Below are 18045 nucleotides of genomic sequence, written 5' to 3'. Positions count from 1 at the left end.
CTATCTTGCCCCAGCAAACGAGCATGTACATAAGGACCCTCTTGGTCCACAGGAACTGGGATAAGGGGCAAGCAATCTTCCCTCTCGAGGCTGTTTCATGAAAAAGATTGGTATTCTGGGTAGTCTGACTGCGTGTACTGATACATTTGAGGTGCAGCGGCAGCGGGCGTCTGGACCTGCGGCGGGGTGGGGACTTGTGTCTGTTGAGTGTTGTACTGTCTGGGTGTATAGGGCCGTTCCTTTGTTTTACCTGTGGCTATATTGTGCTTTAGGACGGGGCATTCCCTTACAAAGTGACCCTGTTGTTTACAATAATTGCAGGTCCCTTTAGTGGGTGCGGTACCATTCTTGTTCGTGTTTGCAGGTACTGTTTGGGCAACTAGCACCTTCATTTTTGTATCCTTCATGCGCTTCTTTTCTTGTTCTTGCTCTTCCCTTATTCTATTTTGGTGGTATTGCAACATCTGTAACATTTGTGAGGGGCTATTTGCTTGCCAAGTGCTCTCAACCTTCAGCACTCTATTCCTAATCTGAGGAAGGGCGTTATCTACCAGTTTGGTCACAAAAAGGTGGGGATAGGCCTCACTACTGTGTTTTAAACCACTGTTGACAGCGAAGCATTTTTCCAACCTAGTGTAGTAATCGCTCGTGTCTTCCTCTGGTTTCTGTTTACAGGCTGAAATTGCATCCCAGTCTTCCTTTTTAGTCGTCAATAGTCTTGGTAAAATTTGTATAAGGAGTTCGGGGAGCCCCTTAATTTTTTCACCAAGGCCATCCCCCGGGGCCCTACCTGCATCTTCAGCTTGCAACTCTGCCCACTTCAACATTTTATCTCCCACATCCCAGTCTTTCTCTTTAAGTTTCTCGTAAATGCCTGCTGGTAACAAGACCTTTGGTAACCTTAGGATATCAGGGTAAGTATAGTCTCCTATGCGGAGTATATCTTTTATTTCTCTGTGAAACCCCCCCGGGTCTTTATCATGGGAAGGTAACAACATCTTCATTTCCAGTATTTCTAGCTTGGTGAGAGGGGTATAGACATATACCCGCTGGACAGTGCCATCTATTTTTCTTATGGGGTGGACCTCTCGCAGAGGGTACTGTCCTCTGGGGCGAGGGTCTGGTGTCATTGAGGCGGACAGGAATTGCTCATATTGGAGACGCAAGTCTAAAATGGTGTTAATCAGTTCTGGGCCCTGTTCCATCCATCTATCTAGTATTACCTTTTCCAGTATTTTATATAATTTGCCAGGGTGGTGATATTGGCTCTCATACAATGTGATCAAGTGTTGGACCATATAGATGCTGGCCAGGCGTTGTTCGAGTGGTGGGAGGCTCAGGAACATCTGGGCCACTATGTCGGGATTATATACATGATGTTGGGACACCCACTGGGTGGCCGACCGAGCCAACTCCCTCTCATGTGGCGTGAGGGGTGGCTCGTCGTCCATCCAATGGTCTAGGGCTTTTTCAGTTGTTTGGAACAAATCCTCAGGAGAGATGTTTGTTTCCTTGTTAACCCTTGTTTTCTGAGGTCGATGGTGTTTGGCGCCATTACAGTGCCGTGCTATGCCCAGAAAATTCATTTTGTCTGGCGTCTCGTTATTATCCCCTTCCTCTGACACACTATCCCTGCCTTCCTTCTCGACGTTACGTATTGCTAGTATTTTCTTTTTAATCTTATTCGTCATTGCTTCTGTCTGCGCTACCTTATCATGTTTACCGTCATTGATGCTGTCGCTCCACTCTATTAAACTAACCTCCACGTCCCCATCACCCTCATCACGTTCCCTGATCAGACAGTTGACAATAAAACGGAGGATGTTGTTCTTAGCTTTTACTTTTCTATTTTCCATAGCTTGAGCTACGCATTCATGGTTCCGTCCTGTTCTGATGAACTCATACAAGGCATCTAAATGTGTATTCATATCAGGCAGTCCATCTAGCTCTGCGATGGCTTGCCTTACTATATTGATATGGCACGCATTGGACCAGTAATACCTGGCTGTAAATCATATATACATCTAGGGAGTTCAACGTCATCCTTTATTTCCTTATCCCCCCCCCTTCCGCACCCCCGGAAACCTGTTGTTGGTCCTGGACTGGCTGGGGCGCGGCCTCTGGTGGGAGCGGGGGAAATGGTGCGTCTATGTAGGCTGGGGGTGGCTCTGCTAGGTAGGCGGAAAGGAACGCCTCTGGTGCCATTGGTTTAATTTTAAGGGGTACATTTTGGGGAACTTCCTCTGCAATCTCCTCTGAGAGTACAGGGTAGATACCAGCAACAAGAGCATTTCTTTCCCTATCCATTTGTTCCACTCGAACCTGTTCACCCTCTTCTAGTAACTCTTTTTCTTTTGTTTGCCTGTTCTGACATTTGCCTGCTTTTCTCGGCTTTGTTAAGTTCTTTCAGGGCCCTCCTATTAGCCTCTTTGCACCATAATTCAATGGCCTCTTTCTGCGAGGGCCTCGACTTCCTTTTCCATAGTTGTTCCTCTACTCTCATAATACATTCTGAATCCCATGTGCCGGTCGCAGGCCATCTATGCACCGTCTCTAGATCCTTTGTGTAATCTACCCAGAGGTCTAAATAGAGAATAGTGCTGATGCCTTGTTTGTTATACATAAAATGGCCGGGAGTATCTCTTGGCGGGACATTAACTGCCTCTTCTAATATTCCCTTTTTAGTGCCTATTTTACGCAATTTTGAAAACAACGGCATGCTGGAACCTAACTAAAACAATTTCAAACTCAAAACATATACAACATATACTTATGTACTGGAATACAGTACAACCATACCGGTCTCGTGAAGGAGACACGTCTTTACCGTGTTCATTAAATGAACCCGTCTTTATGCGTTCTCAGTGGTACTCACCGGGAAGCAGAACTTGAAGACCTGGTCATCGGACGCTTGACGCTTGCGCAGGAATGGCGGACCTCTGAAGACCTCGGACTCGGCTCTCTCACGGGTTGGGCTCTGGGTCAGGACGCTCCGCAATCTTCCTCACCGCCTCGTGTGGATGTCTGGTCGCAGTCCGCCTCCTCCGTGTGCCTGAGGGAGTTGGCGGGAAGTCCCGCTGGCGTGTACACTTGAAGTCCGTCTAGGCTGTAGAAGGGGGCAGGGGCCGGACCTACATCGCCGGCGCGTGGGGAAGGGGATGCGTCCCTATTCGGGCGCCAGATTATGTCGTAAATAAATTATTTACACTATCATAATTTCTATAAATAAATAAATATCAAAAGGGTCAAGCATAAATGAGGAGCAGAGTCCGTGGTATTAGAGTCAATGGGCTTTATTGCATTAACTCGAGTTAAGGGAGAGCTCCAGCGCCAAGCGGGCACAGGAGAGTTCTGAGCTTTATTCACAGAGTAGAATATTTATACATTCTTTGCATACATAGGGAGGAGCCCTCCAAGCAGAAGGAAAGAAAAAGATATGAGCATGTAGGCGTTCACTGTAATGAGTCATAGGTGGGTGGGTGCATAGAGGGGGCAGCAAGGTCAGCTAAAACTCGCAATGCCTGTTTGCGTAACTTTATCAGACTTCTCCATGAGGGCTGTTTCCTTTCTGTTGGCCAGGGAGGGCCCTGGGTGTCAAAGTGACTAGCATGTCTGGTCTTATCTCTAGCTCGGGGCAGCATGCAGATTGCTCTCATCTGTAGAAGTGTTGCTGCTTCATACTAGCAGTTGGTTTGGCCCTTCCTGTCCACCCCTTGTGTAACTGTCTTGGAGGTTTCCCTTGACATGGGCCCCACTTATCTCTGAGAGCCGACAGCAAAACTGGGCCTTATCTCTGCAGAGGGGCTTCTGCTCGCCTCCTGCTCAGGCCGGAATGCAGCTTTATCAGGTCGACCCTTGTTTGACACTGTTAAGACACCCCGGGCTGGGCCTCTTCTCCGTGACTGCTCAAAAAAATATCTAATGTGCTGCAGAGAAATGTAACGTGTGCCTTTTTCAGGGTCTGGCATGGAGGGGCCTGGTGACAGAGACATAAGACATCCAGTTCACTTTGTGCTTTACACATGTGTTCGATTTGATCATGCGGAATCTATTGCAATGCTCGTTTCAGTTGGTTAACCATTACAACATGGCCCCCATTTTCATTGACACATTAGTCCTTTTTTGATCTCGGTTAACCGGCAGTGAAACGCGCTTTGCTAACTTTATTTAACTCACATTCAATGTGGATGCATGCTTGTTTACACGCATATAGCAGCTAACGACTGGTTCCTTTGAATGCTCTCAGTAAGTACCGTTCAACTTTTACATCTGCCAGGCAAGTTCGCTACACGACGCTTCACAACGTAATGATTTAGAGTCTCTCGACACCTTGGCGCTTTTACCGGCGATTAACACCCATCTGACTGTTTCTCGTAACCTACGCGACCACAAGATGTTGGAATGTTTCCTTTTTACACGCATGACACATATTATTTTTACTGGCACTGGTTAGTAATGTATGGTTTGAGAGCGTTATTATCGCCTCGGACTCAAATCCACCGCATGTTGTCTACACTGTGGAAAACACAAGACCTTTGAGTTTAATACACGTTGATGGTTATTACCTCTTTTGATTTTTTCACTATCTGCACTTTTCCTGAGGGTCGCTTCAAACTCACCAACTTTAAGCCTCATGTACAGATTGCTCACAGCGTATTCATGATCACTGGTTATTATTGTCACTTTGACATTGTTTAGGAGGTGGAGATATGCTCCCCATAATCAGCCCGATTATTTCTTTTGTTCACAGAGACTTCCCCTGATGAAGGGCTTAGGGAAGGCCCGAAATGCATAGGGATGTGTAATGAAGCATTTTTGGACATATTCTTGAAATGATTTTGGAATGCAAATTTCTATTGTACAAATGAAAAAAAATTGACAAAGGAAAGCTATTAATGAAGTAAAAACTAATGATAGACTCAACCTCTTGTTTGGATTAACTTCATTATACCCTCATCTGGGTATTATTTACGCAGTGCGCAGGGGGACAACTCCTATGAGGATTTGCTATACTGTTCAATCTATGAAAGCTACCAATACTGGATAACTGTAGTTTCTGGTAAGTGTCTTATAATTTTCATATGTAGTATATGCCCAATCTTGCTTACAGGATAATAATAGGATTAGGATGATGTGCCTCACAATAGGAATGGTGCTCATGTCAAGAAAGTTTGGGGCCACAGATTTGTTACCATTTACTGTGCCATACTTGGCCATGGTTTTATAAGTCTAGAAATCATTTCAAGAGGACATGTAGCATTGTCTGGCATTCATGTTTGTAGGAAAGTAGGATCTGCTTACTATGATTACCCCCACTTTTTGCTGGTGTTTCACTGTTTTTCGACTTTAGCCTGGCTGGGGCCCTGCTAACCAGGACCCCAGCCTAGCTGCTTCCTCTCTAAATTGATTGCATGTACATTAGATACACTCCAGATTGGTTACTGGGTTACCCCAGTGAGTCCCTAGTATATGGTACCTTGGGTACTAAGGGCATAGGTACCCCAGAGGCCTACCAGGGGCTGAAGCATGTATTATGCCACCCTTGGGAAGCCTTCCAAAATGGCACCACAGGTCTGCTACTGCAGCCTGGGTAAGGCGGTGCATGCACCCCTTACTAAGATACAGGTTACCTATATCTACTTTTAATCACTGACACATATAAACCTATAAGTCACTCCTATGGCAGGCCTTATCAATCCTGAAGGCAGAGTGCTTGGCTTTGTGTGAGAGGGTGCCCATGCATGAGCAGGACCCCTCTGCAGCTTTCGGAATCAATTCTCTGTAGCTGTTTCTTTGATGCATCCAGACCATATATTCTTAAGCGCATTCTAACCTCGCGGTAAATTCTAACTTTGGAATGGTTGCATGGGAACATGTCGTGTTTGGTGTCAATTACTTTGGAATCCTACCCCCCCCCCCCGCCAGTCCTGGCGGCGGGGGTAGAATTCCACCCTTCTAGAGGGAGAAGACTTGTACATACTTACTTAACCGGTAATAGTTTAAAAGAGCCCCAGCATCACAAAATGGATGCTGCAGCCTCAGACACAAGTCTGTCCTCCTGCTGCTGGACAAAACACCGGCAGGGGAGGCTTGGACAATAGGGCGCATATTAGGATGGCGGACGGACCTGCGTCCGTCCGCCACCCCCGAGGTGGAGGGACCGTCCGCAGGGGCAGCGGCGCTCCCTCCATTGGAATTAGGATGTGACTGCCACCCTGGCGGTCACATCCTGTATATTTAACATTGCGGCAATGTTAAATATGCATGCTTTGCATTTGCATGCACAAAGCGGCAGGCCCCGCGCGGTGCCTGCCGCTTTGTACATGCAAATGCAGGGGGGTACCATAGGTACCCCCCATGTGCACCCCGCGCCCCCGACACCCTGGGGGCCTGCAAGGGCCCCCCAGAAGCTATTGTCCACATGCTTTTCCACGGCGGTAAATCCGCCGCGGAAAAGAATGTTTCCTAACCCATCGTAATTTGGCTGGTGGTGTCTTGCAGACACCGCCACCAAATTGCGATCAACACCCCGCGGATCAGCGGCGGACGGACCTGCAATTCGCCGCTGATCCCACCGCCATCATGATCTGGCGGTGGGTGTTTTGGAGGTCCGCAGCGGTGATTCCGCATCCTCCGGGCCGGCGGTGGCTTCCACCGGCCCGGAGGATGCGGAATCACCGCAATCCTAATCGAGCCCATAGTTTCCTGTCACAGGGATGTGTAACCACCTCCCAGACAAGCTTTAGTGTATTGGGGCTGGGTGGGTGCATTCAGAGAATGCTTTTCAGGCCGTGCTGGGGGCACACTTGGTGTCCCTGTGCATACCACAGTTCAAACCGGTTGCAGGGGCGCTCAGCCCCTGCTCTGACCCTTAACTGTACAAAGGGAAAGGGGTGTAACCACCCCCTCACTGGGTCACTCCCATAGGTGGGACCCTAGAGTAAGTCCAACCCCTAAACTTAGTATAAGTATAGGAACCCAGTCCTTAGGACTTTAGATTACCCTGGACAAAACTCTGCAACATATATCCTGAAACTTCGACATTCTATTTCGACTAGAATACGGAAGAATCTCCCTTGGGGTCAAGGAGTGACTCCCCTGTTCAAACAGACACCAAAGCAGCATCTTGCTAGTCTGCATTTCCTAGGCTCCGGGCGGATCTCATCAGATTTGCGACACAGGACCCAGACTTCCAGACTTCTCCGAAGCCGACACGAGATCCCAGCAAAGCTGAGACCTGCAGCCATCACGAGAGACGCGGGACCGGAACTCCTGGACACCATTTACATTTGCTAGTGCATCATCTTCCCGAGCTTTTCCGAAATTGTGCATTGGGCTACTTGTAGTCCAAGCCCTGAACAACATTTGCACCGAAGATTGAGGGCCTACACTCCATGAGTGTTCCGTGGTCCCACTTCTAGCATTTCCGCTCGAGGCTCCTTTGCGATCGACTGGTGGGTGCCCACAAAGGTAACTCTTCTGCTTCTTAGGATTCCCTGGTTGCTCCAGTCGTGCCCTGACTCCCCTCCAAAGGGTGAGTCCCTCAGACCTTGCTGGTCTGCACCAAAGCCATTCCTTGCTTTCTGCTTGGGTTGCTGTTGCCAAGGCTTGTTGGGTCCCATTTGGAATCTGACACCGCAGCACTTGACATCCTTCGTGGGACAGCTCAAATCCAGCTAATGGTCGTCGTCGACGCCTCTTGGTCCTCGTGGCTTTAGAGTCCAGCTTCACCTAAAATCACCTGAAATCACCCGACATTGATTGGCATCTTCTCCTCACCTTCCTGGTCACTGACTAGTGACCCAGACTCTGTCCACTCTGCTTTCAGGTTCTTCTCGACTCCGATCCAGGCTTGGATCCATCGGACACTTTCGACTTGGTCGCCTGCAGCACTTTTTAGCAGCTCGCCATTGAAAACGACGACGAAACCCGACATCAAAAGACACCTATGCACTCGGTTTCCCTGGGTGAGGTAACTCAAGTGCTCCGGTGCTCCCATGGGTATTGACTCTAGAACTGCCTAGTTCTAAAGGGGTTTGCTCCAAGTCCTCTTCTAAGTGTCCTTCCTTTGTAATTTTCTAACTGCGACTTTCCCCATAGAAGTTAATGGTGATTCGCGGCTTTGTTTAGACACTGCACACGTCCCCTGTGTCACTACCTTGGGTGGTTCCTGGTGGCCCCAGCGGTTCTAAAGGCTCTAGGCCTTGTATCTATGCCAGTCGCGGTTCTTATACCACTTTCTTAGTATATGGTTTGTTACACCCCTAGGGCTAATCATATACTGTGCTAATTTACTATGTGCTAAATAAGTTTACTGAATGTACTTTTGCCTCTAGCCTCATAAAGAGACTAGAGGGATATGTTTAGAATAAATACATATATTTTATACATAACCTGGTGTGGTTCTCCTTTCATTTGGTCATTCACAAGATTATAGACTGGTAAAACAATCTGCTTTACATTCCTTCAAGACTTGGCCTGAAGGCTGTTCTCCACAGCTACCACTAGGATAGCTCTCTATATACGTTGTCTTTAAACCTACTGTGAGAATTTGGCCTGGTATATGATGTTCACTATTCTAGTGAGCACCTTGCACCAGTCCAATCAACCCTTATGGTTATGGTTGTAAAGTCAACCTTATAGACCAGCTATCCTAGTGGTAGCATGGACAAAACAGTCTTAGGCTAAAACTTCTGAGAGCATGTGAAGCAAACTATTTTACCATATGTAACCCCTTGAATACCAAATGAAAGGACACCACACAGGTTATATATACAATATATATGTATTTATTATAAACACAACCCCTCTGAACTCTTTATAAGGTCAGAGGCTAAAGCACATAATAAGATACTTAATTATCATACAGTAAGTTGCACAATATACAGTAGAGCCCTAGGGGCACGTAAAACCATATACTAAAATAGTGGTATAAGAACCACGTCATGAACACAGGATAGGCCTAGGGCCTAGGGAATCGCTGGGGCTACACTAAGCTAACAAGAGTTAGGGAGCAGGAGGCCCATGGGATGCGTGTGCAGTGTCTATTCACACACACGAGTTACCATTGGGAAACAATGGGAACATAAGAGTTAGAAACTAGTTCTTTTAGGACACTTCCGGATGTACTATGAGAAAGCCACTGAAAACTAGGACACTAGGATAGTCAATACCTACAGGAGCACCGGAGTGCCTGCGTTACCTCACCCACAGGAGCCAGGTGCATAGGTGTCAAGTTGTGTCGGGTTTCATCGCTGATTCCTATGGAGACCTGTAAAAAGATGCTGCAGGCGACCAGGAGAGAAGTGTCTGGTTGGATCCAAGGGCAGATCGAGGATGAAGAGTACCTGAAAGCAGAGGGGACAGAGTCTGGGTCACTAACCAGTGACCAGGAAGGAACCAGGAAGGAACCAGGCGATGTCGCGAAGCAATCAGGTGATGTCATGAAGCTTGACTCTGCAGCCACGTGAACCAGGAGGTGTCGACAATGACCAGGAGCTGGATACACACTGTCCCATGAAGGATCTCGCTGTTGGCGGCGTCGGCTTCCGGATTGGAGTTAACAGGCCTTGGCAAATGCAACCCACGCAGGAATCGAATATTCGCTTCGGGTTAGACCAGCAAGGTCTATGGGGCTTCTCCTTTGCAAGGAAGCAGGGGCCCACCTGGAGCAACCAGGCAGGGGGATCAGATTCGAAGGTTCGTCGTCACAGAGGCCACTAGCCAACAGGCAAGTAACCGGACAGACGCGTCGAGCACAAAAGCACAAGCAGGCCCCACGCGGCACTCGATGAGTGTAGAGAGCTGTGCATCGGTGCAAAAGGTGCTCGGGGCTGGGGCTTCTCAATCCCCAATGCTCAACTTCGAGTATGCCTCGGAAGCTGCACAAGTAGCAAAGAGCAGGCTTTTCAAGATGGCCAGTCCCACTTCTCTCGTCGCCTCCACGGGTCTCAGCTTTGCTGTGGCTGTGGATCGGGGTCAAAGAAGTCTGGAAGTCTGGCTCTTGTCGGACTCTGTGCTCGGGCTCTGGCTGGAGCGTCGACAAAGTAAACCGCAGATCGCTGGATGGTGCCTGTTTGCACAGGGTGGTCACTCCTTGAGCACAAGGGAGGTTCTTCAGTCTTCTAGTTGCAATAGAATGTCGAAGGTCCAGAGTTTCGTTTCAAGTTTCAGTTCAGGATAAATCTAAAGTCTCTTGACTCAGCTCCTACCTATATACCAATCTGAGGGGCTGGATTACCTGCTATGTCCCTCCTATGGGTGGGACCAAGGAAGGGGGTGGTTACACCCCTTTCCCTTTATCCAGTTTCGCGCCAGAGCTGGGGCTGGAGTGCCCAGGCAACTGGTTTGAACCAGCTATGCATGGGAAACCTTGTGTGCCCCAGGCAGTGTCTCATTTCATTCAGCCCTCCCTGCCCCAATACACTATGGCCTGTCTGGGGTGGTGCTAGCACCTCCCAAGACAGGAAACCTATTGTCCAAGCCTCCCTTGCTGGAAGGACTCCCTGCAGCAGGAGGTCAGACTTGTGTCTGTGGCAGCAGCATCCATTTTGTGATGCTGAGGCTCTGGTTAACTTTAACCGGGATTAACAGGAACAACCTGTCTTCTCCCTCTAGAAGGGTGGAATGCTACCCCCGTCGCCAGAACTGGCGAGGGGGTAGTATTCCAAAGCGTATGACACCTAACACAACATGTTTTGATAAAGCCAAACCAGAGTTAGCATTTAACCGTGAGGATTATAATGCACTTAAGAGTATATGGTATGGCTATAACATAGAACAGCTATAAGGACATGGTTCCGAAAGCTGCAGACAGGCTCAGCTCATGCTAGAGCCTCATCTCACATAAAACCAAGCACTCTGCCTTCAGGATTGTAAAGGCCTGCCATAGGAGTGACTTATAGGTATATATGTGTCTATATATAATGGTAGGTATAGGAATACTATTCCTAAGCAAGGGGTGATTACACAACCTTGCCCCAGCTGAGTGATCAGCCAGTTGTGTCAGTTTGAATGGCCAGCCAGGGGTGGCATAAGATATGCTGCAGCCCCTGGTAGGCCTTGGGTGCACCTATGCCCTGGGTACCTAGGGTACACTGTACAGGGACTCACAAGAGTGACCCATTTCCCAATTGGTGATATACCTAAAGTACATGGTATGAATTTAGAGAGAGAACAGCTGGGCTGTGGGTCTGATTAGCAGGCCCATATCCACATTAAAGTCGAAAACCAGTAACGCAAAAAGCAAAAAGTGGGGTGACATAGGAAAGCAGACCCTACTCTCCTACACCTGCCATCAATAAGGGTTGTTTGGACTGGTGCAAGGTGTCCACTAGAATAGTGGACAGCATAGGCCAGGCCAACTTCTCACATTGGTGTGCAGCGTGTGGGATTCCAGCTTGCCATTGTTTTACCAGATAATCTCAAGTGTTTGATCATTTGAAACCCACTAAAGGTACCAGAGGTACATATAATACAAGCTTAAATACAGTAAGTTCTACTGAACTTAGAGTTGTGTGTCAAGGGCTTAAGCACACCCTTTCTACATCTCATGAGAGTCCAGTAGGTACCCAACTAGAGTAGGTAGTGCATACACCACACCTCACTAGTTATGTCTTCAATGCCAGGACCAAGGGTGTCCTTGTCAGATGTCAGTAAGTTACAGACATCTAAGTATGACACATTCCCTTTCTCTGAGTTAAGGGCTCTGTGTACTATGAGAAAACTGAAGACTGGCAATGGTGCCAACACCCAACGCCTCAGAGAGGTATTGCTGTTAGATTACCTGAAGAAGGCTTCAGAGCCTGAAAGGGTAGGCAGTGGGTTGGAAGAAGCGGATGAGGAAAATCTCAGTGGTCCAATCCCACAGGATTCAGCTCTGATGCTGAACAGGAGGGTGATAATGACCTAGACCTGGACAATCCAGCTCCAACTGGAGAGGAAGAAGACCAAAATGGCCCTCTCTTTGTCCCACCAGGAAGAGTTGGTGGTGTGCCTAGAAGACCGAGATCACCTTCAGTGGAAATTGATCATACTGACACATCAGTATGGACCTCTGTCTCTTCTCATAGGAGGGACACCTCCCAGGCGAAGAGTGAGCAGCAGGTGAGAATGGAAGAAGCTCAGCTGTGGATAAGGAGACAAAGAGTAGCTTTACAGAGGGAGTCCCTAGTGCTTGAAAAAGCAAGACAAAAGATGGGACTAGAGTCCCATGGTGGCAGCAACTTCCCAAGTGTTAATGAAAGGTCTTGTGACCATAACAACTTAAGCAAGATTGTCCCTCCCTACAAGAGTGGGGATGACATCCACAAATGGATAACTGCACTGGAGAGGACCTGCACCAGGAGCAGTGGGCAGCAATCTTGTGGCTCTCCTTTGTTGACACTCACTGTCAGAAAAGAAGATGGTGACAATTACAAAGTCCTGAAGAGCGCACTTATCGATGGGTTTGGCCTAACCACTGAGCAGTATAGGATGCAGTTCAGAGATACCCAAAAGGCACAGACACAGGACTGGGTTGACTTTGTAGATTGTGCTACTAAGGCTCTGGAAGGCTGGTTACTGGGTAGTAAAGTGTATGATTATACAGGATTGTATAACTTGATCATGAGGGAGCAGATCCTTAATAACTGTCAAAATCAGCTGTTGCATCAGCATCTGGTAGACTCTGAGCTGACCTTTCCCCCCAAAATTGGGAAAGAAAGCAGACAAATGGTTCAGAACCAGGGTGAAGCAGAAGGTACAGAACAGAGGCGGTGACCAGAAGAAGCAAGATCCTAATAAGGGTGGGGAGAAGGGTAAAGACCAGAAGGCTTCACAAAGCCCCCAAAAATCTTCTACTGGTGGGGATTCCCAATCTTCCAAGAAAGGAAGAAGCTAAAAGAAACCATGGTGTAAAATCTGTAAACAGAATAGCAATTGGACTAGTGATTGCACTAGGAAAGATGCAACTCCAGCCACCCTTGCCCCTAAGGCAACTGTTCCCCTAGGTCAGCTCCAAGTGGTGGTACTCAGCAGAAGGGTGTAATAGGATTAACCCTGGGTACTGAGATGGAATCTGGCCTAGTTGGAGTTCCAACTCAGGCTGTGGTAGTCTATGATGGAGGCATGGATATGTCCTCCTCTGTGAGTCCCAGTAACTTGGGCAAGTACAGAGAAGAGCCTTTGATAAATGGAAAATAGGCTTTGGCCTACAGGGACACACGAGCAAGTGTCACAATGGTGACACAAGACCTTGTGGACCCTGGACAGATCATACTTAGTGAAATTCACCAAGTGACAAATGCTAGCAAAGTCAGGACCAACCATGCCCTGGCAGTTGTTAATTTCTCCTGGGGAGGGGTAACTGGCCTTAAGAAGGTTGTTGTTAGTGCAATCTCCATCTTGAATACTTGGTTGACAAAGAGCTAGAGACTTCAGCCTGGCATGAAGTGGAGTTGAGGACCCATGCAGAATTGTTTGGGATCCCTGCACATGTGTTTGCTGTGACTAGTGCACAGGTCAAAAAGTCTCTAATACTGAATGGGCCCTGGATTCTGGAATAATGGACCAGGTGCCTTCCAAGGAAAGGAGCAGTAGGGTTAAGGCAGTGCCTTCCCCCTGCCTCAGAGTGATGATTAGTCTCTTGAGGTTGAGTTCTAGGGGACAGGGGGCTCTTCCAGGGCAGATCTGAGTCAGGAGCAGCTGAGCTGCCTTTCTCTTGAACCCCTCAGATAGCAAGCTGCTGCTGAGGCTGCTGGAAATGCTAGTGGTACCCATAAGATTTATTGGGATGATGGACTCCTGTATTCAGAGAGTAGAGACCCTAGGCTTGGTACAGCCAGGAGGTTGGTTATACCTCTGTAGTTCAGGGGCTTCCTCGTGACATTAGCCCATGATATTCCTTCAGCAGGTCACCTGGGCCAGAACAAGACCTGGGACAGAATTGTCCCTCACTTTCACTGGCCCCACATGTCTGAAGACACAAAGGAGTTTTGGCACTCCTGTGTAACCTGTCAAGCCAGTGGTAAGGCAGGTGGCACCACAAAGGCCCAACTGATACCACTATCTGTGGTGGGGGTTCCCTTTGAGAGAGTGGGGATTGACATTGTTGGACCAATGGATCCTCAGACTGCATCTGGGCACAGGTTTATCCTAGTGGTGGTCGACCATGCCACTAGTTACCCAGAGGCAATTCCCCTTAGGACCACTACAGCACCTGTTGTGGCAAGAGCCTTCTTGGGAGTGTTCTCAATAGTGGGTTTCCCTAAGGAGGTAGTATCTGACAGAGGTGCAAACTTCATGTCTAGCTACTTGACTGCAATGTGGAAGGAGAGTGGAGTGAACTACAAATTCATCACACCCTATCACCCACAGTGCAATGGTTTAGTTGAAAGATTCAACAAAACCTTAAAGGGTATGATGATCAAGGGTCTCCCAGAAAAGCTTAGGCGGAGATGGGACATCATACTTCCATGCCTTTTATTTAAATACAGGGAGGTTCCTCAGAAGGGGGTTGGCTACAGCCTTTGAACTTTTGTTTGGGCATCCTGTAAGAGGCCCATTGTGTCTGGTGAAGTGTGGTAAATATTTTAGTAATTTACCTTGATCATAATTTCTATATCAATAAGTTCAAGTATGAAGAGCAGAGTCCGTGATGGTTCGAATTCAGGGTCTTTATTCAGTAACTCGAGTTAAGGGAGAGCTCCGTCACCTGAGGAGGATCGGAAGAATCTCTAACTTTATTATCTGAACACACAGTATTTATAACAGAAAAAGAGGAAGGAGCTTCCCTTCAATGCATGCCCGGATCATATGTTGAAGTAAAACAGAAGTCATGTAGGCCCGGATCATATGTTGCAATAAAACAGAAGTCATGACCATAAAAGGAGGCAGCGTTATGAAAAAGTAGAAACATGGCAGAGGAGATAAGGCTGAGTCATGATTTAGAATGAGGAAGCACAAGAGAGGCAAAGGTGTGGAGAAATAACGCTAGGCTGGTTCCTTAGATAAAGGAGAGGTGATCGTGACAGGATGTCTCTTTGTCGTGTTTCAGCATTCGGGGGCTCTTCTTCTCGGAATTGGTTGTCGTGGTTTAACAGAAAGGGGGCCCATTTCTCGGAATCGGCCCGATTATAGGGAAATGGTTACGAATGGGGGGGTCTTGTTCTCTGCATCGGCTTAACCTCAGAAATGCACGATTTGAGTGAGGCAGCTGGTTCTCGGAATTGCTTTGACCATAAGGATGTACGTTTGAATTTTTTGGGGAAGGAGAGTGCGTGTGCAACTTTGTGAGCGCGTGATCGGTTCATGCTCGTGTTCCGGCATGATGGGCTCGGGGACGTGGCTGAAAGGGTGTATGATGGGACATAAACTACGAAAAATAATCATTTCCCACATTCCCTCCTTGTCCCATAGTATACCATTTTAACATTCTTTTTCTTTTCTAGTCTATTTCTATACTCATTAGGTCGTTCACTTGTTCCTGTAACATGATTCTTTCCTTTTCTTTCTTTCTGGACTGGGTTTTGGGAATGCAGGTAGTGATACAGAAACTACAGAGTGCTGGACCGCACTGAATACAGAGGCAGCAGGTGAAGAGGAAGGCTAGAGCAAGACCTATAATTGTAAGCGCCTTCCATCCCCATGAGGACAGGATGCCCCAGAGCCAACCTGTCAGGGACCAGGCATCAGTGTCTGCATCTAGTTTTCTGGAAAGTATAAGAAGGCGGGAAATAGCGAAATACACCGAGGGTGCATTATCTGGGATAAATATACAGCAGCTGGACCCGATCAGTTCACATACGCCACCATGGTCGGCCAGTATGATGTCTAGGACCATACGGTTCTGTAACGTCATGAGTCTGTCAGCAGCCATCTCAGCGGTGATGTTACTTAATGCACCAGCTGTTTCATTTATGGCTCCCTGGACTACAAGGGTCAGTTGTCTAATGTGGCGGCTGTTGATCATAGGCCCCCAGAATGGGATGACTCCTTTAAAGAAGTCGCCGGCCTCTTGGCCTGCTGTATCTTCAGCGTCTATGGCCCCCCTTCGCCGAGTGTTAATTACGGTTGGAGGGTCACTGAGATGGTAATCCGCTGGAGCGGTGTAGGTGGGGGGAAGGAGAAATGCAATGTAGCATTTTCCGGACCAGCCTTGAGGCAGCCAAGTGCGTGCGTGAGGTCCACAGATAAAGTAAGTGTTGGGGGCAGTGGTCATCGTTGGGAAATTTGGATCAGGTAGGGTGTACGTCTTGTTACATTCACCATTTCCCATTTTCTGACCCTTGCCCTTTCCTCTTACGCAGAATAGGCCCTTATGGGGTACGGCCCATCCTCCCTGGTCTGTCTGTCTCTTCTGGACTGAGAATGTCTCCCTAAAGGAGGTGGTGTCATTAAAGAGGGAGTAGCTGGTGTTTTCACTTTTGTCTGCTTGTCCCCATGTGGCTGTAAAAGTTACCATCTTTTCGACGGCTCGTATGGTTTTTGTTTTTATCTCGTTCCAGGTACTAGCATTCTTAATTTGGGTCTCAGGAATGTTTCTGACAGAGGCGGAAAATATCATAGAGAGGGCATAGGTAGATCCAGCGTAGCCAAAAGGGAGAGGAATAAAAGGTATTCCTCCGTGCACGGAATGTGGCATTAAACCACAGACCCAACAATTGGTCCTGTTAATCACCAATTGATGTTGGTGGAGTGTGGAGATGAACGTGTTATTAAAGAACTCTTTTCTTCTGTTCGTGAGATGTGGAGGAAGATCTACGTGTGAATGCATAACGGTGTTGTTCAAAGGCGTGGGGGAAGATGGTGGGAAAGCTAGATGAAGGAACCAACCTAGACAAGCCATGATGCAGAAAATAAGAATCATGATAGAAAGGAAAAGGGGGACTTTGTTCTGTAACAGTTTTGCACAATGAGTCTTTATCTTCATGATTTCGGCTGCTTAGTCTGAGTAAAATATGCACCAGTGACCGGACACTTCCCAGCAACCGCTTCACCAAGCGTCCGTCTTGGGCTTAAATAGCCACTGGTAGGCCGAGGTCAGGTGCAATGTCTCAAGTCTGTTTTGGATAAGATCGCAGCCGCGATTTGTACTCTTCTCTGGGCAAAAGTTCTGGAAGGGGTGAAATAAAGTCTGTCGTTTCAGTGTCTTTAAAGTCTGATGATGTTTTAGTGTCCCTGGTTTCGGGATCAGCAACAGCGCCCGAAGGAATTGGTCCGTAGAAGGGCTTGCAGTGGCTTACGTGGAGCCACCCTTTCCGTCCTTCGACTTTGACGGCGGTCCTTCTTTCCAGAGGGCTGGTTCGGTCAAAATTTCTGACGAGCACCCATCGACCAGGCTGAAGGGAGTGCTCGTCGGGCGTGGTCTTGTCTGGAAAAGCTGCAGCCACCTGTGAACGGCAAGAACGTAGTGCAGACATCAAAGAAGCCAAGTAATCTGTCAGTACATTTGCATCAATGTCAATTAGCTTTTTAGGAGATGGGACACCCCAGATATTCCGAGGCCTCCCAAATGTGACCTCATATGGGGACAGACCCGTCCGGGAATGTGCCACCATTCTCATGTAGAAGAGGGCAACCGGGAGGGCTGTAACCCAGTCTATTTGCTTGTCAGCGCAGATCTTGGCTAGTTTGGTTTTTAGGGTCTGATTATGTCGTTCGACTAGACCTGCAGCTTGGGGGTGTCGGACACAGTGAAATTTCCAGGTGTATCCTAACAGTAAGGAGACAGCCTCCATCAATGTAGAGGAGAATGGTTGTCCGTTGTCAGAGTATATGACTCTTGGCAACCCATAGCGAGGGAAGAATTCCCTTACCAATTGCTTGGCAGTCATCTGGGCACCATAGTCTGGGACAGGGTATGCTTCAGTCCATCGAGTTAAGGTACAGACTACTACGAGGACATATTTATGTCCCCGACATCTCTCCATCTGTATGTAGTCCATTTGGAGGACTTCAAAGGGGTGATCTGGAGGATGGAACCCTCCTTGTTCAATTGAGACACTCTTCCCTGGATTGAACTGACAGCAAATCATACAGGTTCGTACTTTTTGTTTAGCCGCTGCA

At 47.9% G+C, this 18045-nt stretch overlaps 1 protein-coding gene across 1 annotated transcript in view; it reads left to right on the top strand.

Annotated features, from left to right (window-relative positions):
- LOC144782956 (EH domain-containing protein 1) overlaps positions 1-18045 on the top strand; it is a 1028199-nt gene that overhangs the window by 319525 nt on the left and 690629 nt on the right. The window contains exon 3 of the mRNA XM_078662184.1: positions 11169-11186. Coding sequence (XP_078518310.1) covers positions 11169-11186 — 18 coding nt within the window. The remainder of the gene's footprint in view (positions 1-11168; positions 11187-18045) is intronic.

The sequence above is a fragment of the Lissotriton helveticus genome, chromosome 9 (genome assembly GCF_964261635.1).
Source record: "Lissotriton helveticus chromosome 9, aLisHel1.1, whole genome shotgun sequence".
Lineage (NCBI taxonomy): Eukaryota > Metazoa > Chordata > Amphibia > Caudata > Salamandridae > Lissotriton > Lissotriton helveticus.
This window is presented reverse-complemented; position numbering and strand designations above follow the sequence as displayed.